We start from the raw sequence: 22,186 nt of genomic DNA on the forward strand, positions 1-22,186 counted from the left end.
ATGTCAAACTGATCCTCTTGCGTAGTCATGAGTATTTTTTCAGTCAATACATTTACGTTAAATATATTTTAGTTGACCATCCTCAAACGATTAGGGAAAAATATATATTTAGTTTAGAAACGAACGTATAGTCTCCTTATTCGGCTTCCGTTTCCGCCGTCTTTCTTTCCGGTTTTGAGCCCTCTCGTAGCCGTAATGAAGTGAGTTTACCGAGTAGAATCATACACCATCTCGTCATTTAAAAGACGATGTCATATTATCATGTCATTTAATCGAATAAATAAACACATTTCTTTCAGTGATCACCTACATTTTTCGTTTTCAGGGTCGAGTTGTGCAGTTTCAGCGGGTACAAAATATACCCCGGCCATGGCCGCCGATACGCCAGGATAGACGGGAAGGTAAACGTTAAGCAGTGTCCTCGTTGTAAGCGCGTCTTGTTTCGGCACTTCTGGTGTCCACGATGTGGCTTAAGTTTCACTAAAATGAACGGTATGCATGGTATGCATGTTTGATGTGCTTTTAACGTTGTGATAGGTTAAAGAAGAGACGCCTAACTGAAATAGGCCTAGCCGGTACACGCTAAATGCTATGTATGCTATCTAGCCTCCGTAGCCGCTTGTTGCAAGGCGAGCACGCGTAACAAATATGCGTCCAGTCCTCCAGCTTGATCTTCTAATGCAATTTTTGTAGGTGTTCCAGTTCTTGAACGCCAAATGCGAGTCTGCATTTTTGGCCAAGAGGAATCCTCGACAGATCAACTGGACAGTGCTGTACAGACGCAAGCACAAGAAGGGACAATCTGTAAGTAGTAACAAGCCACTAAGAGTCCGTCTTGCCTTATTTATGTCTCTTTAAAATTGACTACAGAACGCTCAAACGTAACTTCATCTTTCCGAGCGGATTCTGAATGGTGGTTTCTGTTACGTGCTTCACAAATATGAAAAACACAACAGTTGCCCGTGTTTCAAGAGTTAATATCAGCTTCTAAAATCTCAATTGCTTTCAGGTTTAAGGGCATTGTATTGAAGCAGCAGCAGCAATATATTCTTATTGGGGTCCAATGGGACCCCATGTGAAAGTATCGATTTTCCAAAAGTTAGTTCACGATGGGGACCAAACACCCCACTGGGTCGGGTTTCTCTGTAAAATATGTTGGTCAGAAAAAGATCTTATTACACTTATTAAAAATAAAATAGACCTCTTGAATAGATTCCGCTTGGCATGATTTGCATCTGAAATATGTTGTTAGGGTGATGGTAATTTATTTAATGTCCTGTTTAAACAGATATGACCTGTATAAGCACCATGTGCCTTTTTCCACAAATTAAACAATAGTTGCCTACTTATTAAATCGATAAATAACTTCTTACTTCTGTTTTCAAATCAAATTTTAAAAAATGTACAGCATACAAAGCTATTGAGGAAGCTATATGTCAAAATATGGTAGTTTAATATATTTTGTCCACCACATTGCTTCATCTCTCGTCTTTTTTTTTCACATTATTTAGATTAGATGGATTTTTCAGCAAATTGTTTTGGTTTTGCAGAAAAATGTGCAAATCACACTTCTCCAGTAGGCAATCGATAGTTTGGCTGTGGGGAGACGGTGTGCATGGTGTCCCTCCGTGTCATGTGCTGTTGCTGGGCTGTGTTTTGCAGGCTGTGCATCAGGACTCACTCCACACCCCACAGCCATAGAACACACGGAGATCATAGTACTGGCCTTTGTTGTTGTTAATGACACATTACCAATGGCCAGCCTCCAAACTCTCCCACATGCCTAAATAAGCTACACATTGTTTTAAAACTTGGTCTATTTTAAATTTGGCTGATTGGTTAGTCCAAAGAACCCTTGAATAGTCACTAGTTTTGCATGAGATAATTTGTGATTTTTTTCTTTTTCCATAGAATCTGTCCTGTGTAATTCACTGAAAAACTTGGTCAGTCATTTTTGTGCTAGGGCCGAAGCAAGAACAACACTGCTCTGGTGGCATCAGCGTGAATCACTGTTCATGGGGGTTCACTGTACTAGCGACTATTTCATGTCCTAATAGGAAGAGGTGAGCAAGAAGCGTACCCGCCGTGCCGTCAAGTTCCAGAGGGCCATCACTGGTGCCTCCCTGGCTGAGATCATGGCCAAACGGAACCAGAAGCCCGAGGTCCGCAAGGCCCAGAGAGAGCAGGCAATCAGGTAAGAGCACAGGGAAGCGTGAAGTAAGTTTAGAAGTATTTGTTTGTTTTGGTGGTTTCATTGTATTACATTAAGTATGTTGCGACTTGAACTGTAGCAGATGGAAAAAGTGCTGGAAATAATCTCAAGAGTGGGAACCCTGGCAAATCGGCGAGGTTCACTGTAATTGAGATGGGAGTAAAATATGCTTCATTTTCTTTCTAATTAATTAGGGCTGCCAAGGAGGCCAAAAAGGCGAAGCAGGCCGCCAAGAAGCCCGCTGCCCCCAGTACTAAGGTGAGAGCCGCGGTTGACATGAAGGCGGATATGCAATGCACATAATTATGAGTAATTAATTAGATGCATGTCAAGGTTGGTGTACTGTTGAGAAAGTCTCTTTGAGGCTAGCTTGTTTTATGTAAATGTAAAGTCTGGATGTGTGAAATGGTGGTGGTCATTGTAGTTCAATTGCCTCTGCATGATTTATGTGTTCATTTATTCTGTCACTAATGTCTCCATGAATTCTCACGGTTAATAAGTGTTTCCGTGCCCTTGTCCTCTAGGCTACCAGCAAGGCTGCACAGAAGCCTAAGATCGCCAAGCCCATGAAGGTGAACGCGCCCCGTGTTGGTGGAAAACGCTAAGCCCCGTTCCTCATTTTTGGTTGTGAATAAAAATTTTATGGGTAACCATCATCTGGGCATTTTTTCTTCTTTGAAACATGTCCTGTCACAAGAATCACTACATTGACTTAGCATTCAATTTTGGACTCGATAAATGGTCATTTTCATGTATATTTGTTTACATGCATCATCAACATTCATTCACGCTGCTTCTTTCCTCTCCTGTTTATCGTGTTGCTTGCCGCTATGGGAGTCGGCGGCATACAAACACACTGGGGTGGAACGATCATAAGTTATAAAAACCTGATGTGCAAGAGAAAAAAGTTTGGCCGAATCAATATGAAGAAAAAAAAACTAAGTTTAACTTGCTTCTCAATGAAATTTTGTATAAATTTGATTAGTGTACTTTGATTAGTGTTTTGAAGCCTTCGTTGAGCCAAGGTTGTAGAAGTTTTTTTTTTTTAAATCTCATGGATAACCAAACCACCAAACAAAAATATGTATGAATACTTAAATCATGACTTTGTCTCAATTTAGTCACAAATGTTTTTGCTGGGAGCCATGACTTACTCTGTTGAATAAAGAACAGAAGTAGTTGGTTACACAGGTTCATTTTACCTTTTGCCATCCAATGGAAGAACAATCGATTTTTTCCGCCTGCAGAATATAGACAGCTGTCAGAGATAGAAAAATATATATTTCCGATGAATAATCAAAATAAATAATGCTGTGAACATACACCCTATGACCATTCTTTGACCTAATTGCAGACATTTTGATAGGCATTACAAATAGGGATAGGTTTGCATATGACTCAACAAATCAGCTGTATTTGTTGAACAGCATTTATTAGCCACACCATACGTAACAGGCATTACATTTCCACTGTGCCTCAAAGTGCCATTTGCTCTATCGTTCAGCAGAACAGGTGACATTAAAGTCCGATCACTTATCGCCACTACAGTGAGGGGATTATAATTACGGTGGGGGCAAAGGCATGATTTATAAGTTGATTTATACACAAATATATATTTTTTTAAATTCCTAATCGCAAAGAGGTTTTAGATATAAGCAGTTCAGTATCAGTGTTAGCAAGCAACCTTTGTGTAGCCTAACAAGCTGCACGGGTTTAATAGAAATGGTGTTAAACAGTTAGCACTATGAGATAGAAAAATTTAAAGCAATGACCTGATTATTTTCTCACAAATTTAAAGCTATTAAAATGAAGCAATTTAATCATAGTATTATAAATAAGCAATTAAAAGCAACATGATGATGCCCTTCAACGGCTTTGGACACATTCTTCAAAACCAAACATGTTTTGGGGAAATGATTGCATGAGGTAATGATTGCTACGCATTAAAATGATATACAAACACAATGTACAATCAAACTACTTGTTAAACAAGTAATGTGTGCGTTGGTGACCATGTTTTTTTTTTATGGTAAATATACACACCCTGAATAAACTTGGAACTTTTGGGGAAAGTGCACATTTCCAGCAGGAAAATAGCTAAATATGGTCAAATCATGTTGCTGGCATGGATGTTAGGTGGAAATGGTGACGTGATGATGTACAAATAACGAGAGGGACATGTGGCGCAGGTCAGTCGGTGGCCCGGCTTGAAGTTGACCTCTTACTTCACTGTTGACGGTCAGGACTCTGTTGCCCCCTTAGCCTTCTGATCCTGATTGTATCTGTTCAGGGACACAAGAGCCGCACAATGAAGAATATACAGTACATGAATATAGTGCGGTTTAATGACAAGTTTCTTTGAATAAGTTGCAATGTGTGTGGGAGTAGTATTTAAAACAACTTACTTAGAGAAATATCTTTATTTTTCATGGGAGAGAAATATCTTTATTTTTCATCCCATGATTGTGAATCTTCTATATATGTTACGCTTGAAAATTGTGGGGGTATTGAAACACATTTACAACATGATGAAAAAGTGAAATGTGATTAAAGCATATGTGTGTGTGTGTGGAGGGGGGGTAATTTTGGTCCAGGAATGGGCAATTAGCTGCTTAATTTTTTTAAATACATTTTTTAATGTGATAGCTGAGCAGCCCTCAGTTGTTATAACAGTGTTCACCACTAGGCGACAGTATCTCCAATATTGACTACGTGTGCATCAGAGAAGAGAAGGGCTTCCTACCTTAGTCAAGAAAAAGGTGAAGTTTGAAGATTATATGTTCAGCGAATTCAAATGACTGCCTAGTTTGCTTCGCGACGCTATGAGCCATGAAAGATTTAAACGCAAGTCACCACTACAACACTGATTTCAAAATGACAACAGCAATTTTTTCTCTGCCGCAAGAAACATTGGCTGTTCATTGTAAGTGCACGAGGAATTAAAATTTGCGTCCCGCAAAAACATGGACGCACTAAACACTCCCTAGTGTTACAAACACTTATGATTGCCTGAAGAAGCGGTTTGCTGACAGATGCATGTCTTGACTTCTTCATTCTTTTGCAACTGTTTCAACTTGAAGGCGTTTCCAAACTTTTGACTGGTACTGTATCTACTCCAGACAAAGGTAAAAGGTATAGTCAGTGGTCACCTCCAAATCCTGTAGAGCTGGGAGCTTCCGGCGCAGCCCAAGAAAAAGTTGACAGCGAACAGGTTCCAGTTCTTTGGGATGATGACCAGCGAATATCTGGACCAGATCAGGCCTGGTCGACGAGGGCCAAGTTTATGTACACATGAGTTAGACAGTCTGTTTTGTCCATAACATTATCAGATAACGTTTGTTTGACGAAAAATACAGTACAAAAAAAAAGGTAGAATCACGATGTACTTTTGCGTCAATCCATTAAAACAGGAAAAAAAAAGCCACAAAAATGCATACCTACACTTGATCCTTAACTATTTGAAGCTGAAGTTTCATCTTACCTGTTGCTGTTAGTACGAGAGACTGGGAGGTACTCAATTTTTCTGCTGGCCGTGTCATGTCAGCTAAACCAGCTGCAACCAGGCCCTGAAAAGGTTAAGCCACCACATTTATATTAAATGTATTATTTTATCTCATTCAAAAAGTTGCAAAATTAATCTCAAATCATTTAGGCTTGATTTGGTTCAGTATGTCTCTTGTTGCCAAAATGACAAGCGGAGTCCCACAAGGGTCAAGTCTCAAACCTGTTATTTCATCATTCCTGATGCGATCTAACGGTCCCTTATCCTTTCATCCTTTAATCTATTCCGTTTTATATACATTGAAACTCAGATTGGGCGATATGGAGGGGGGAAAAAAAATCAAAATACAAAATTGTTTGGCACGTTTTTTTCCACATTGTTTTTAAATTGTATGTTTTAAAGCATATGACATTGGTGAGTCTGTCCGTGAGAGTCGGCGCGTGAGCTGTGGCAGACAGTAGCTCCTCTGCGAGTGTGCTTTTGTGTTTAACTGTTCTCCCACCATTCAATAAAAGTTAAAAAGTGCAGAGGCAACGGTGGCACTCCTTTCCTACATGGGAGGGGTTATAGTAAGTATACTCTAAAAAGATAAAGATCAACTGCAATGTAGCGAGGGAACAATGTACTGCTGATCTTAGCACTGACTGTAATGCGAAACATGACACACAATTGATGAGCGGAGGGGGGGACAAACCACTTACCCATTTGAACATCGGAGCCCAGAAGAACACAGTTTTTGGACCTTGAAACAGAAGAAGAGAAAAATCACATTAGCCTCCTCTGGACATTATTTTGTACGGCAGTCGTATTTGAAGGATTTCTCTTTAGACAAAAGAAACTTCATATTTGCAATCAGGTGAAACCGAAATCCAGTTGGCCAGAACACAAACATTGCAGTCGATGCAAAAGTTAACAGCAAAGCTTTTGCCCTGCAGCACAGAGGAGAAGACAACTATAAGGGATCCCAAAAACCTGCTGGTTTGGTTGTTGGGAACGTAATACAGTCAAAAGACTCCATGGTTTAAATTATGCCCCAGCGCAGTACAAACAATAACGTATTTTAACAAACGTCTACATTTTGAATTGTGTTTGGGAACTACAGTGTTTTGATTTTTTTCCAAAAACAATGCGGTATTAAAATATTTTTATTATTGTGAAAAATCAAAGACGACTGAGAGCAAGCGGGGAGGTCCATGAGGTGTTAAATACCTGAAAAGCGGCATACAAACAAAATGACAATCAGGTGTATTTTGAGATTATTTCCTCTCTTCCAATTAAAGTCAGCAAAAACCAGATTGTTGGACGTCTCGAAAAGATAACCTGAGCAATTACACTGTGGTGTGGGGAATCGAGAGTGTTTTTTTTCCTCCCTCCGGTCTGCTTGCAAATGGGTCGGGCCGACAACTGTAAACGTTAGAATCGTTAAAGTTTGTTGATAGAGGAGCAACTAACCTATCTTCTATTACATAATACATTCTTTGTATTATGTGGCAGTCTGAAGCCTGTGTCATAGTCTCTCACATTTTAAAGTTTGGTGAAGATGCTAAAAGCTGGTATGCATGTACTCCATTTTAGAAACATAAGTCTCTGTGCTACTGAGACTAAGAAAGGTGAGGAGGCCCATAAAAGACTGGAAGCCCTGCCTTTTCTATCATATCAACCACCAGTGGTGAAGCCTTAACACAAAAAGAGGACTCTGTTTCTGCAAATCATTTGGGAGGGAGGTGTTTCTTTGCGGCCGCCCCTTCATACCTTGTCCTTGCACAATTCCAATACCCTTGGACCGGGGAAAAACAACAAAGACTAGACTATTAACCCCCCACGCCACCCCCCAAGTATGAATGTGAGTTAAGGTTTTTGGACTCTCCCCCTTATGTTGCTTATGCTGATGTATGAGTAATGTGCTGCTGAGAGTGAACACAATAGCTCCTCTCATATTTCTAAATGAGTATCACCCCAAAATAAACAATGGAATGGAAACAGCACACTTCAAACTTGGCATCAATCATTTTTTCTGTGTGGTTGTGACCTTACCACACCACTCGTATCTCATTCGTATCCAGGGAGAATGTACAGTTTTCTGCATTGAATGCTCACTTCTGTGGATATAAAAAAGCCTCACTGCTTAAAGTTTAACTCATCTTTCCATCTACTTGCTGCTTTTACATGGAGATTATCAACATCAAAGACACAGACAAGTTATCTCAAATCTCGGTGTTAGTTTAATTAATTACGGATTTTAAATTATCACGACTTTTAAGAGTTGTTGTTTTTTTTTTTATCGGAATGGCGGCAAATAAACTTCCCTTTACCTGCCGGGTGGTTGTACAAGGGTCTCAGTTTGGCAGGCAGCATATGCTCAATCCGGTCCAGAATCCTGTGATAAGACACTCTCAACGCAGCCATGATGAATAATAGCGGTTTGGTATCTGGAGAGAAGGGGGCAGATGACAACCACTCAGAGCTAGAAGCTAGGCTAAACAAGGCGCTAGCTACAATGAAACAGCTCGTACTAACACTATTGTAAATTTTTTTTTGCGACGTTACAAATACTGAAAGATGAGATCGCTTTCAAGATCAAGCGAAGGGATGCTATGAGGCTTGTCCGCTAATGTGTGCGAGCAAGCGATGGTAGGCTAGCTGTCATTAGCTTCTCCCTGACCCACACGAAGAGGTGACTTTTAGTGATGGGTCGTTCGCGAACGAGCCGGCTCTTAGAGCCGGCTGTTTGAAGTGAACGATGGGGGCCGGCTCCTCATTGGGAGCCGGTCCGAATAGGAGCCGACTTTTTTTTTTCTCCTGTTTTTTCCCCCCTTCGGTTAAAGCCGCACGTGATTGGTCAAGATCCGTGGTAGAAGAGGAAGGGGAGGGTTTTACACACACACACACACACACACACACACACACACACACACACACACACACGCACGCACACACACACACACACACACACACACGCTGCAGTTTAGAGAAGGGGGAGGGATTAGAGAAGAGACACACAGCAGCACACTGAGCAGCACGCAAACAAGACAAACGAGGAGACGAGAGAGTTAGTTAGCGAAAAAAACAACACGGTGTAAAGCGGAAAGGTGAGAAAATGGATAGGAAACGCAGTGACATTTGGACTCATTTCAATTTAATTGATGGTTCAAAGGCAGCGTGTAGACTGTGCAGGTTAAAATATCCCATCGATCAGGCTCCACAAATAACCTGCACAGGCACATCAGAAAAGTCCACCCATCAGTACAATTTGAAGAGAAAAGACAAGCAAGGGAACCAGCTATTAATGAAGGTGCTAGTGTGTCTGCACCTGTTGCTGCTGCTGCAATGTCACAACTGCCTAATGTACAACCCAGAGCTCTATGAGCCACTTTATGCAAAAAGCTATAAACCAGCAAAACAGAACACAATTGACGAGGAACTGGGTAAAATGATTGCAAGTGATTTTCAGCCATTTTGTGTTGGCTGTGTGTTGTCGCAACATCTGAGAGAATCTTCTCCAAAACAGGGCAAATATTAACAGAGAGGAGAAACAGGACTTATGTTGTTTTACTGTAAATAGTTAAAAGCTTATAAACATTCAGAGATTGGAACTTTTTGTTGACCTTGTTTTGATATGGGTCTTTGTACTTTGTTTTTATTTTTGTAGCACTCCATGTTGTACTCCATGTTGAGTATGTTCAGAAGAATATACATAAACCCATATAAATAATAAATATTTGATATACTGTCTATTTTTTGCATTAGTAATTCATTTTACGCATAATATTACGTTATTTTTGGTAGTAGATTAATTTAAGCAACAAAAAAACTGAGGAGCCATTTGGGAGCCGAAAGAGCCGGCTCTTTTTAGGGAGCCGAGCCAAAAGAGCCGGCTCTCTAAAAGGAGCCGGAATTCCCATCACTAGTGACTTTAGGCTTGTACTGCAACCTTGGCAGAGAGGGCGGGGCTAGGAAGTGACACTGTCCTGATTGGTCTGTCTATTCAGCGCCCCCATGTGACTGGTTGAGAGTGCAACGTTCCGGTTTTACATCACGACAGATCATTACCGGGTGGCAGCATACAATACAATACAATACATCGTGATTTATATAGCGCTTTCACAACAGCTGCAGCTGTAACAAAGCGCTTAACAAAACAGTTAACATAAAGTAAAATAATAAACACATCACATAACATATATTGCCTCAATTTCTGTCCCTTGATGATCAGCGAGTTGCGCTACATAGCCAACGAGCTGGACGGCCTGTCAGGCGGTCCCAACACGGTGGTGGCGCTCAGCGTCTGTGTCCACTTCAGCCCCTTCCCCATGGAGGTGTACATACGTCGCCTTCGGCATATCCGCAAGGCGGTGGTGTGACTCATGGACCGGGCGCTGGGGACGGTGGTGGTACTCCGCACGACCAACCCCAGGGCTCTGGATCAGGACCTCAGTCTGACCTTCAGTGACTGGTTTTCGCTGCAACTGAATGTCATACTGCGTGCCATGTTCAAGGATCTCGACGCTTTGCTGGTGGACGCCTGGCAGATGTGCGTGGCGCACCATGAACCTCACAACCTTCGTCGTAGAACCCCACAGGAGGTGCTACGACAGTTCTACACGGCAGTCATCGAATCAATCCTGTGTTCTTCCATCACGGTTTGGTTTGGGGCCGCCACAAAAAAGGACAAAATCCGACTTCAACGGACAGTTAGGACGGCGGAAAAAATCGTTGGCACCGCCCTACCCAGTCTTGAGAACTTGCACACTGCAAGAATCAAGACAAGGGCACGGAAAATCCTCCTGGATCCCCCGCACCCTGCCCACCACCTTTTCCAGCTACTCCCCTCAGGCAGACGCTACAGATCCATGCGCACCAAATCCAGTAGACACTTAAACAGCTTCTTCCCTCTAGCCATTAACTCCTTAAACAGTCACTGACGTAGTCACTCTTCTTGTACTACAAATACTGCTACTGGTTACTCTAAAATGGTTCAATGATTTGTTGTTTACGATGATACTAATGCAGCGTGTTATACCGGAGACAAATTCCTTGTGTGTTCTACATACTTGGCCAATAAAGATGATTCTGATTCTGATTCAGATTCTGATTCTGATTCACCCTCCGAGGGCTATTGTCAAAAACATGGTAGACATGATGTTGTCCGAAGTTTGACTCAACGGGACCAGGAAGACTGTCTGATTTTTGTAAATGAAAACGAGGTTGGGAATGCGAACGAGTAGAGGGCCTTACTTGGAATGTTCGAATTGAAGAAGTCCATCCATTCATCCCATTATTCATACCGTTTATCCTTATGAGGGGCTGGGGCTTGTGGGAGCCGATCACACCTGTCCAGCGGCAGCAACTGGTTGCCACCCAATTGCAGTTAAGAATAAGTTGCTGCGTAGAGTGAAGAGAATGTTATGGATATTTTTGTATTTTAAGAATACTGTATGACTATTCTCTCAATAGTCTGACAAGTTTTTTTAATGAGGAGAATGCATTGTGAAAACAATTCAAGAGAAGCATGTTACTACGTGACCTTGAATTAAACATTTACAGACAGATGATTTTACCTTCTAAAAGTTCTGAGTATTCTAAAATTCATGTTTAAAATTTTACCCTAACATCAACTTTTTCCATCCACTTTCTGATCATTGAACACATCGAAATTCATAAAAAGTTCAAATTAATAAATGTATGTTGTGAATAATCTACAAGATCGTTGTAAAAAGACATGCCAGGTGTAACTTGAATGATGTCCATTTCCAAACTAATTAGCTCACAAATCTGATTAATGGATTGAATGGGTTGTATGCACATCGTGCCTCATGAACCAAATCTTTTTGTGAACCAAGTGGATGAAAAGATTCAGTGGTTCTCAAGGCTTAATGTGATACCAGCACGACAAGCTTCTACATTTTTGCACGTAATTCTTCATTTTATTTATTTATTATTATTATTATTATTGTAATATACAGGTACAGTATTTTCAAAATGAACCCCCTCCCCTATCTACCTCCGTTATTTGTGATACATCAAGGAAGTATGGGCGAGGTTACTTCCTGGTTGTAGCCAGTGTGACACTGGAACTGGGGAGCCAGGTAAGGGCGGTGGGCTGACGTCATCATTACTGCGGCAACGGCCAGTAATCAGCACGACCGAACTTCAACATGTCCCTCAATGTTTGGAAATATATCCTCATCATTCTTACCCTTTTCGGTCTCATCTTCCTCCTGTCCAACATCACCACTGAGGAGGTGAGAGAAGTTTGTTTCAAACTATTTTCTTTTTTTTTTTTTTCATGCTGAAGTTGTACATATAAATGTACATACCTTAAATTGGCATAATTCGCAAGATATGCACTTTTCTTGAAAGAAGCCATGGAGTGAAATGCATTCTATTTTAATGGCATTAAACTAAAAGACATTTCCGTATAGCACAATTAGTGGCGTTCCGATCGACTTTGGCTGGACGCAAAACAAAATCTTCAGTACGCAACACGATCCTTTCACCAAACTTGTCAAACGGGATTAGTGTTGAATTGTTGAGGAATGCCATCCTCAAGTGCATGCATTTCAGTGAGGATTTGCCGTTAGATTGTCCAATGTGGTGAAAGCAGCTATTCCACAGCTTGAGGACACCTTTGACAATTGTATTTTGTGAGGCGTTAGTTTTTGGCAATGGTTATTTAATTTGACCATCATTTTCTAATTTAGTGCAATGACAATGGATTAACTGTATCTTGATTGCTTGTGCGATATTTCAGGTTCGGTGGCGTCGACACTATTGCTAAAGAATGTGATCGTGCTACGGGAAGCCTTTTTTTTTCTACTTTTAACCAGGAAAAATTACAATGCATCCGTTTTTTGATTGATTTTCTTGTTCAATGTAAAACTGGATTTGCAACTCTGTTCGGGGGAATTTGCAGAGGTGGGGGTAAGTCACGTGTTTCAAGCAAATACCAGGGGGGGGGGGTCAAGCAAGGCAAGAAGTGTCAACAGCAAATTTCAAGCAAGTCAAGTCAAAAGTTGGTTTAAGATTGTCATAAATCATGCAATCTTTCTTAGTCACAATGTGACAATAAAATATTTTTTTCACTGCTCATACCATGACAAGTACATTTATCCCTCTAAAAAATTCAACAAACACGAACTTCAGAATGTGAAATGAATATTTATCGTTTGGAAGAATGCATCTTTGTTTCTAACTTTAATGTAACAGTTTAACGCTGTCAATGTGATGGTAAATATTGAAATATGCTTAATGTGGGCGCAATTAAGCAATCACCATATTTAAAAACTACATCTAGTCAAGACAAGTTCAGCCTCATTATAGGTCGAGATGTTTGTGACTTGAGACTCTCCGAATAATATACACCCAAAAAGATGCGTACCCATGAAAATTTCAATTGTGAGTTTGATTAAAAAGCTATTTATTTCAAATTACAACCACACATTATTCAGTTTATGGAAGACCATTCACCAGAGTTTCAGCTATTTCTGTCAATTTTTAGTCAATTTATGGCTTTCCCAAGATGTGTTCCAAATGTCCACCATTCCGTTGCAAGCAAACCTGTACTCGTCTGACAAAGTTGTCAATCACTTTTACACACTCCTCTTTCGGGATGGCTCTTATTTTTGCTGTGATGGAATCCATAGGTTCACCTTTCACGTCCTGCAACAGAAAAGACATTCGTTAAAAAATGGATTTTTTATTGAATAAAATATGGGTACGCATCTTTTTGGGTCACCCTATTTGGCTTTTGAGATGTTCACTGCAAGCTTATTTTGTTGTATCCAATCAAAGACCGAATCAAATGCTGAAGTCACAACATTGTCTTGCTCTATGATCGTATTTGCTGTGTAATACAGCCTAGAATCATCATCATACCTGGACCACTTTTATGCAAATTAGATGGCAAGTTATTTGTGAAAATGGAATACAGGAGTGGTCCAAGGCAGCGCCCCTGTGGGACATCTCAATCTAGGGCTACAGAGTTGCACCAGCTGCCACTGTAACTGGTTCAAATTCATGGTATTTTAGTGACCAATTTACAACTTGTGATCAATGACTTTGAATACTGTACTGTGATTGCGCAAAAGAATCTCCACCCGCTCCATTTCTCACATTGATTGATTTACACATGCAAATCATGTCATCTCCTCAGACCTGGAAGTACCACATAGTGTCAGCAATTTACAAGGTCCAAAACCGGCTCCAGGCAATAAACCTCTCTGGAACCCTCCGAACCTTTCGCAACAATCACACCTTCTGTTCACATCTGGGCAAGCCACTGTCACATGAAGAAGAGCTGGAGGAGCGCAAGCTCTTAAACTCCATCACCTGGCCCCAACTCCCTTCTGGCTCAGAACCACTCAACCTGACCCAGACGAGTGACCCGGCACACAGCCTTTTTACAATCGTCCTCTCCGAAAAAGACCAACCTTGGTACGTGGGCGACCAGCTGGAAGTGCTCGTCCACCTGCACGACTTCCAGGGCCGACCCAAGCGCTACGGCGGCGATTTTCTGCTGGCTCGGTTGCATTCCCCAAAATACAAGGCAGGTGTGGCCGGGCAGGTGCTGGACCACAAGAATGGACTTTATTCGGCTAGATTTCCGTTGCTGTGGGAGGGGTCGGCGCAGGTTGAGGTCATGATGGTGCACTCGAGCGAGGCCGTCGCCGTGCTGCGGCGGCTGAGGGAGAAACTGCCCCATCGGGTTTTCTTCGTCAGCCTCTTTCGCAGAGGCCTTATTTCCGAGACAACAGCCTGCGATACGTGTCTGCCACAAGACCAGGGGCCACTGTGCAACTACACGGACCTTCGCTCCGGCGAGCCGTGGTACTGCTACAAGCCCAAAAAACTCGGCTGCGACACCAGAATCGACCACGCCAGGGCAGGCTACCTCAAAAACATCATCACCAACAGTGAATCATTGCTGTTTCAGAGGTTTGTACACTCTCAGTGGTTTAACATTTTTAGCTGTTCCAAAGGTATTTCAAATAGTGAGGCAGATGACCCCCAAATCACATTTGGGGTACAGTGATCCCTCGCTATTTCGCGGTTCGTTTATCGCGGCTTCAGTGCATCGTGGATTTTATCCAACATATTCATAATTTTTTTTTTAAGTCCGCAAAAGATCAGCGAGAAGCGAACAGCGAGTCACATAGAGCAACATATACAGTACCACATGTATATGTTTACTATATTTCGTTATTCATAAACTAACCTAATTTGTACATCCTCTTATTTCTTGTTTTATGTTGAGAGGGTATGTTACAGCACATTTGACAATAAAGTTGTATCCAATCCAATCCAATGTTTAAATCTATTAGTTTACAGCATTAAGTCATGTTAATTACTTCAAAATTTACTTCTACATGCATGTATGCCATTAAATTTGGCCTTATAAATATTATGTACATGTACCTATATGGAGGGGGGGGGGCGCTACTTCGCGGATTTTCGTTTATCGCGGGTGGTTTTGGTCCCCATTAGCCACGATAAACGAAGGATTACTGTACTGAAAAGTTCATCCCTAGAAACTAGTTTCATCCCAGTCTGACTTGTTCTTGAAAAGATACTTAAAACAATCTGTGAACACCAAAACCAGGTCGCACCTAACTAGTCACGTTTTACACCTAAAATGCTACTTGTGTAGGTGCGACCAGTACATTTTCCTTTTTATTATTATCATTTTATTAGTTCGGCTATTAGTGTTCATTTTTTTTTGAGGCTGACAAGCTGATTTGCCACTGACGACATGGCGGAAAACAAACGAGCTAGTTAGAGTTTTATCTGTTATTTGAAATTTGTACAGGTTTGTAACGTCAGACAATGAACAAAAAACAGTATGCAAAGAATGTACGGCCTTTGAAAGTAAAGCGGCTAGCACGACTCATTTATTTCAGCGAGTAAAAAAGGCACCCAACAGCAAACGTTGCTCTGTGCGTGACACAGGAGAGAGAAAAAGTGCAACTAAGAACATTGTGAACGTCAAAGTTGCCAAGTGAGACATCGCAATTGGAGTTATGTTTCATTGTATTGTAAGAGAAAAAAATGATAAAAGAAAGAGAAAGTTACTCAATTTACTATTAGAAAATGATCAGTGAACCCCAAAACCTCCAAATGCATCCCCAAACTCCTCAAGCAATCCAAATTCACGGTTTAAGAAAAGAGGACTATAATCGCCAACTCGAAAGTTCAAATTAAATTATCCAAAAATTCCAGTTGGAGTTTTTTCTGGTGCCAAAGCATGGGAGTTTGGTTTGGGGAATGTGGCTGGTCCCGTTCCAAGAGTCCCGTTCCATCAAACTGTCTGAGCAGAACGTTCCCTGTCAAGTATCACGGAAGTATTTATTTGTTGCTCTTCCTGCTGCAATATTTGTCTTGACTTTGACGTCAAGTGGCGTGAACATCAAAGTTCCCATCCACGCAAACACAACGAACACCATCACCGTGCTGCAATCCAAGAAAGGTACTGTGGATCTACTGACTAATGACTCTCACTTTTTGGGAGATGGTAATTTATTCCCATCATTGCGTGTGTCATCAATGTAGAAAACGGCGGCCAAAAAACGGATCCCGTGAAGCTGGCGACGTCTGGGTACTACTACCAGGACTCGTGGAGGCCACTGGGCGATATCGCCATGCGCAAGTTTGACACGGCGGCTGCCATCTCTCAGTGTTTGGCCAATAAGGTGGTCTACATGTATGGCGACTCCACCATTCGACAGTGGTACGAGTACCTCGTCACTGTGCTTCCAGGTGAGCGCTTCCGTCCCATAACATTGGGGCGGCTTGGCTCCGGTGGTGGACGTCTTGCATCATTGTATGTTGGTTTTGTGCAAAGAGTGGGGCTGCCGGGAAGGGGCCAAGGGCGTCCGCCTGAGGGGGCATTCACACCATCTTTTTTTTTTTTTCTGGCCGAAGAAATTTTGACCAAAAACAATAAAATAAAAGGCTCACACTCAAATATGCATTTTCCACAAAAATCGGGGTGGACTCCTTCAAATACAACCCAAACCAACCCATCCACCCCAAAATGTTAGCGATATTGAAAAAAAATGCACAAGTAGGCTAATCTGTGGGTGCCAAACTGCAAGTATGCGGGTGGGTTTCACTGTAGATCATGTTTTTAAGGCGTACTGTATATTAGAAGTCATGTGTATACTCACTTCATAATACAATTATTTAGTGACTCTAGAGGAAGGACACCGTTTTGTTGCTCCTTTTTCACCGCTTGTGACCATGTCCAAATATTTTTGTGCTTGAAACTGGACACTCGGATACTCTTGACCACTTGTTTCCTTTTATGTCGTGTTAATTGTGTTCTGCCTTGCAGAAATGAAGGAATTCAACCTGCATACTCCCAAAAAAGCGGGGCCCTTGATGGCGGTGGACGGCAACCACAACATTGTGCTTAATTACCGCTGCCACGGCCCGCCCATCATGTACACCGCCATCATGGCCAACGAATTGCGCTACATCGCCAACGAGCTTGACGGCCTGACTGGCGGTCCCAACACGGTGGTGGCGCTCAGCATCTGGGCCCACTTCAGCCCCTTCCCCGGCGAGGTATACATACGCCGCCTCCGACATATCCGCAAGGCAGTGGTGCGACTCTTGGAACGGGCGCCGGGGACGGTGGTGGTAGTTCGCACGGGCAACCCTCGGGCCCTGGATCGAGACGTCAGTCTGAACCACAGCGACTGGTTTGCACTACAGCTGGACATCATGCTGCGCGCCATGTTCAAGGGTCTCAATGTTATGCTCTTGGACGCCTGGCAAATGTGTGTGGCGCACCACCAACCTCACGACGTGCACCCTCCGAAGGTCATTGTTAAAAACATGGTAAACATGTTGTTGTCTTATGCTTGTCATGAGAGGACCAGGAAGACTGCATGACTTTTGTAAATCAAACCAGGGAGAGAGTAATAATGAGTACTGCATTTGAAGGAGTCCTTCAGAAAAAAACGATTTTATTTTTTTTCCAAAAAAGTAGCAAATTGTGAGAGTATAGTTAGGTACAGGATATAAATCACAGTACAGTAAGCCCACATATATATTGCGGTTCAGTTTTCACGGTCCCGCTATATTGCAGATTTGTTTTTTTTTTTGGAAGTGTAATATTTTTGCTGTCAATGCTCTTGCGCTCTCTCAATATATTGTGTCCATAAATGTGTTTGTATTGATTGAATTGGAGACCTTTAAAAATAGTGCCATAAATCCTATTAAAAAATATTTGAATAGAGGAGCCTATTTTGATGTTGTGGATTACACTTTTTGTTGGGGGTTCTTTCATTTGCTTTCTGAAGGGGCAAAAGGCTTGTTTCTTATTTATATCAGAAATCATGCTTCCTGTGGGCATACCAGCTCTAATATGATGAAGCAAATTTCACACTGAGTAAGTCAATTTGGGAGCACAATGATTCGAGATCATACTTACAATACAATACATACTGATTTATATATCGCTTTCACACTTACTCCAATATTTATACTTTATGAGACAATTTTGTTAGGTAGTTTGCAAAATTAAGTCACACATAATGAACACAAACGATGAAAGTAATTACCTCACCGTGTGGCATTTACTCATAACAACAAACGTGAGGGCCTGCGGACAAAATGAAAGGCAAACTAATTGCACGAGCCTTAAGAAACTGCCGGAGTGTCAGTCAAGAAGCAAAACAACATTGACAACATCCGATTTTGCCTTCCGTCCGAGGTGCATTCAAGGGCTGCCAGCAAATGAGGTTCTGTGAAAAAATGTAAACAAGAAAAAGCTCAATAAACCTGTTTACATTTGAATCTCTGTTAGCTTTTCCATTTCAGGAGTTGGTCGTCGTAACATTTATTTTTACTGGCAACATTTTCCCGATTTTGCGGCGCTTTGTGTAGTTCGACATTACTTCCTGTTTGGAGCCAATGTCATTCTGAACGGAAGAGCCATTGACAGGCCAGGTAAAGACGTGTGATGATTTATTCCGGCGGCGGCGGGTTAACAACAGGACCAAAGCGACATAGATAACATGTACCTCAATGTTTGGAAGTACATGCTCACCTTTCTGGCCCTGTTTAGCTTCGTCGTCCTGCTGCGCAGCGTCACTATTTGGGAGGTGAGAGAAGTGTGTTTAATTTCTCTCTCTCTCTCTCTCTCTCTCTCTGCGTGCTGTATTAATAGGTCTCCACGTGTATCATTCTGAAACGAAAACAAGAGTGATATCGAATCTATTTTCAGAGCGATTAAGTTAAACTAGAATGCAACTATTCTCAACCGGTAGCTCGGGAGCCAAGTCGCAGACTCATTTTGGGTGGGTTGTGTACAGCTCGTAAAAAATTGTATTGTAGTACTGTACTTAGTGATTGCATTTTTTTTTCGAGAACAGTCTTGAGGCGCACCGACTTTCCATGTTGAACATACGGAGTCAGGAAATGCTGTTCCTAATCTCTACAAAATGGGTCACATCTTTGGAACAATAGAAATAGACAACTCCCAGATTGACAACGCTTGAGAACTACTGCACTCGGCATTTTAGAATAGCACTGTCAGTTATGTCATAGCTTGACTGGTGCCCTGTGTGAGACCCCACTTGAGGCGATCTAGCATCAAACGCAGCTGAAAAACACATTGGAGCGGACCTTATTTTTTCATGTGCCTTTGTGCTTAATGTATCAACTACGTATGCATATCATTTCCTCAGAACTGGACGTACCACATAGTATCAGCACTGTATGGTGTCCAGAAGCGGATCCAGTCATCAAATCTCACGAGATGCCTCCCAACGTTTCATCACAATCACACCTTCTGTCCACATCTGGGCCAGCCGCCGTCACTAGTCGAAAAGCTGGAGGAATGCAACCTGTTGAACTCCATCGCCTGGCCCCATCCGCCCTCTGGCTCTGCATCACTGAAAGTGTCCCAGACGAGTGACCCAGCACACAGCCTGTTTACAATCGTCCCCTCCCAAAAAGACCAGCATTGGTATGTGGGCGACCAGCTGGAAGTACTCGTCCACTTGCACGATTTCAAGGGTCTACCCAAGCGCTATGGCGGCGATTTACTGCTGGCTCGGTTGCATTCCCCAAAATATGGGGCGGGGGTTGCCGGCCAGGTGCTGGACCATAAGAACGGACTTTATTCCGTTCGATTCCCGCTGCTGTGGGAGGGGTCGGCTCAAGTCGAGGTCATGATGGTGCACTCGAGCGAGGCCATCACTGTGCTGCGGCGACTGAGGGAAAAACGGCCTGATCGGGTGTTCTTCGTCAGCCTCTTTCGCAGAGGCTCTCTTTCCAAGACCACAGTGTGCAACATGTGCTTGCCGCAAGGGAAGCGGCCACTGTGCAACTACACGGACCTCAACTCCGGTGAACCATGGTACTGCTACAAGCCCCGAAAGCTCAGCTGCGCCACAAGAATCAACCACGCCAAGGGAGGCTACCGCAAAAACATCACTACCAACAAGGAAAATTTGCTCCTTCAGAGGTTTGTACTCTCAAAGATCCTTTGATATGAGCTGGTCCAAAGGCATTTCAAACACAACAAGCTGTTGACCCAAATCACATTTGGGGTATCCGAAACTTGATCCCTGAAATTGAAGCTTTTGAAAAGTTATTTCAAACAGAGCGGTCATTGGACCCTAAAACATCCAAATTAACCACCAAATATCGAACTTCACGGTTCAGGTACTTATAGACAAGGTAAAAAATGACTACAAGTGACCTTCAATTAAAAATAAACAATTCAAAGTAAATTATCTGTGTACTCAGAAATGTTCGATGTGGTATCAAAGAATGATGTGGCTGGGATTGTTAACCGCCCCCCCCCAAAAACAAAATTGTCTGGGTAGGCCTGTTTTTGTCCCTGTATGAATATCCCCTGTTGTATCTATTTGTTGCTATTCCCATTGCGACCTTTGTAATCCACCTTTCAGTGGCGTAAACGTCAAAGTTCCCATCCAAGCATCCGCAGCGGACACCATCACTGTGCTGCCTTCCAGGAAAGGTACTGCGGATCTTCAGACAATTTGCTTTTTTTGGTGATGGCGATTTATTAACATCATTATGTCCGTCGTCAATATAGAAAGCGGCAGTCAAAAACGGGATCCCGTGATGTTGGCGACATCCGGTTACTATTACCGGGACTCATGGAGGCCATTGGGTGGCGTCACCATGCGCCAGTTTGACGACGCGTCTGCCATCACTCAGTGTTTGACCAACAAGTTGTTCTACATGCATGGTGATTCCACCGTGCGCCAGTGGTACGAGTACCTCGTCTCTGTGCTTCCAGGTGAGCGTTTACGTGGCAGGTTGGCTCGTGTGATGCAAAGAGGTGGAGCAATACTACAAAAAGGCTGTGGTGAAAGCAGAACTACTAGTGGAAGGGAACAAAATACAAAGTACAAACTGTGAAATGTACTTTCATAGGCTGGTGTATCTATATACTGTATACATAAACAAATAGACACATATACATACTTACAACACATACATAAAAGTACTTTTTTATGGGTCAGGCTGAAATTGTTCCTTTTGCTTCTGCATCTATCTGCCCTTCAGGGATGAAGGAATTCAACCAGGAGAGTGCAGAAAAGGTGGGGCCCTTCATGGCGGTGGACAGCACCCACAACATTCAGCTCAAGTACCGCTGTCACGGCCCACCCATCCGCTTCTCCACCGTCATGACCAGCAAGTTGCGCTACATCGCCAACGAGCTGGACAGCCTCTCCGGCGGTCCCAACACGGTGGTGGCGCTCAGCATCTGGTCTCACTTCAGCACCTTTCCCGTGGAAGTGTACATACGTCGCCTTCGGCATATCCGCAAGGCGGTGCTGCGACTCCTGGACAGGGCGCCGCGGACGGTGGTGGTGGTCCGCACGGCCAACCCTCAGGCGCTGGAAGGGCAAGCTAGCCTGTACAACAGCGACTGGTTTTCTTTGCAACTGGACGTCGTGCTGCGTGCCATGTTCGAAGGTCTCGACGTTTTGCTGGTGGACGCCTGGCAGATGTGTGTGGCGCACCATGAACCGCACAACATTCACCCCCCGAGGGCTATTGTCAAAAACATGATGGACATGATTTTGTCATACGTTTGCCGCAACGGGACCAGGAAGACCGTATGATTTCTGTAAATCAAAACGAGGTTGGGAATGTGAACGAGTCGCTGTATGAGTATGTCTTTTTAAAAGTATGACTATTCTCTCAATAGTCTGACAAACATATCTTAATGAGAATGCATTGTGAAAACAATTCAAGGTTTGAGAAGCCCGTCACTACATGACCTTGAATGAAATATTTATGCACTGATGATTTTACCTTCTAAAAGGTCTAAGTGTATTCTAAAATTCGTGTTTAAAATTATATCCTAACATCGACTTTTTCCATCCACTTTCTGATCATTGAACAAATACAAATTCATTGTCAATAAACACCAGCATAAATTGGGATTTCATGGCTACAAATGAGCGTTTGGTGCATCTGCATTA

General features: G+C 42.6%; 4 protein-coding genes, 1 long non-coding RNA gene and 1 other non-coding gene across 6 annotated transcripts; 4 read left to right on the forward strand and 2 right to left on the reverse strand.

The window, feature by feature from the left end:
- Positions 1-56: 56 nt before the first annotated feature.
- Positions 57-2,868, forward strand: rpl24 (ribosomal protein L24). The gene is made up of 6 exons (XM_086123680.1): positions 57-200; positions 326-401; positions 694-804; positions 2,058-2,194; positions 2,407-2,470; positions 2,737-2,868. Exons 1-6 carry the CDS (start codon positions 196-198, stop codon positions 2,815-2,817), a joined length of 474 nt encoding a protein of 157 aa, XP_085979806.1. The 5' UTR covers positions 57-195; the 3' UTR covers positions 2,818-2,868.
- LOC147198230 (small nucleolar RNA SNORA23) lies at positions 1,602-1,783 on the forward strand. Its single transcript, XR_015102388.1, has one exon. It is a non-coding gene; the product is annotated as a small nucleolar RNA SNORA23 (small nucleolar RNA).
- A 759-nt stretch (positions 2,869-3,627) lies between the features above and the next one.
- Positions 3,628-8,457, reverse strand: mpc2b (mitochondrial pyruvate carrier 2b). Its single transcript, XM_086123682.1, has 5 exons — positions 8,027-8,457; positions 6,416-6,456; positions 5,694-5,778; positions 5,362-5,473; positions 3,628-4,494 (listed from the first exon to the last, which is right to left on the reverse strand). The coding sequence occupies exons 1-5, from the start codon at positions 8,118-8,120 to the stop codon at positions 4,452-4,454; spliced, it is 375 nt and encodes a 124-aa protein (XP_085979808.1). The 5' UTR covers positions 8,121-8,457; the 3' UTR covers positions 3,628-4,451.
- Positions 8,458-8,828: 371 nt separating this feature from the next.
- Positions 8,829-11,822, reverse strand: LOC147198232 (uncharacterized). The gene is made up of 2 exons (XR_015102258.1): positions 11,716-11,822; positions 8,829-11,096 (listed from the first exon to the last, which is right to left on the reverse strand). It is a non-coding gene; the product is annotated as an uncharacterized LOC147198232 (long non-coding RNA).
- LOC147198233 (NXPE family member 3-like) lies at positions 11,795-17,960 on the forward strand. Its single transcript, XM_086123678.1, has 5 exons — positions 11,795-11,956; positions 13,867-14,648; positions 16,106-16,176; positions 16,260-16,466; positions 17,044-17,960. Exons 1-5 carry the CDS (start codon positions 11,870-11,872, stop codon positions 17,604-17,606), a joined length of 1,710 nt encoding a protein of 569 aa, XP_085979804.1. The 5' UTR covers positions 11,795-11,869; the 3' UTR covers positions 17,607-17,960.
- A 493-nt stretch (positions 17,961-18,453) lies between these two features.
- On the forward strand, positions 18,454-22,147 carry LOC147198234 (NXPE family member 3-like). Its single transcript, XM_086123679.1, has 5 exons — positions 18,454-18,820; positions 19,406-20,187; positions 20,636-20,706; positions 20,785-20,991; positions 21,261-22,147. Exons 1-5 carry the CDS (start codon positions 18,734-18,736, stop codon positions 21,821-21,823), a joined length of 1,710 nt encoding a protein of 569 aa, XP_085979805.1. The 5' UTR covers positions 18,454-18,733; the 3' UTR covers positions 21,824-22,147.
- Positions 22,148-22,186: the final 39 nt, after the last annotated feature.

This window comes from Hippocampus guttulatus, chromosome 11 (assembly GCF_054856545.1).
Source record: "Hippocampus guttulatus isolate MCC_2025c chromosome 11, RoL_Hgut_1.0, whole genome shotgun sequence".
Taxonomy (NCBI): domain Eukaryota; kingdom Metazoa; phylum Chordata; class Actinopteri; order Syngnathiformes; family Syngnathidae; genus Hippocampus; species Hippocampus guttulatus.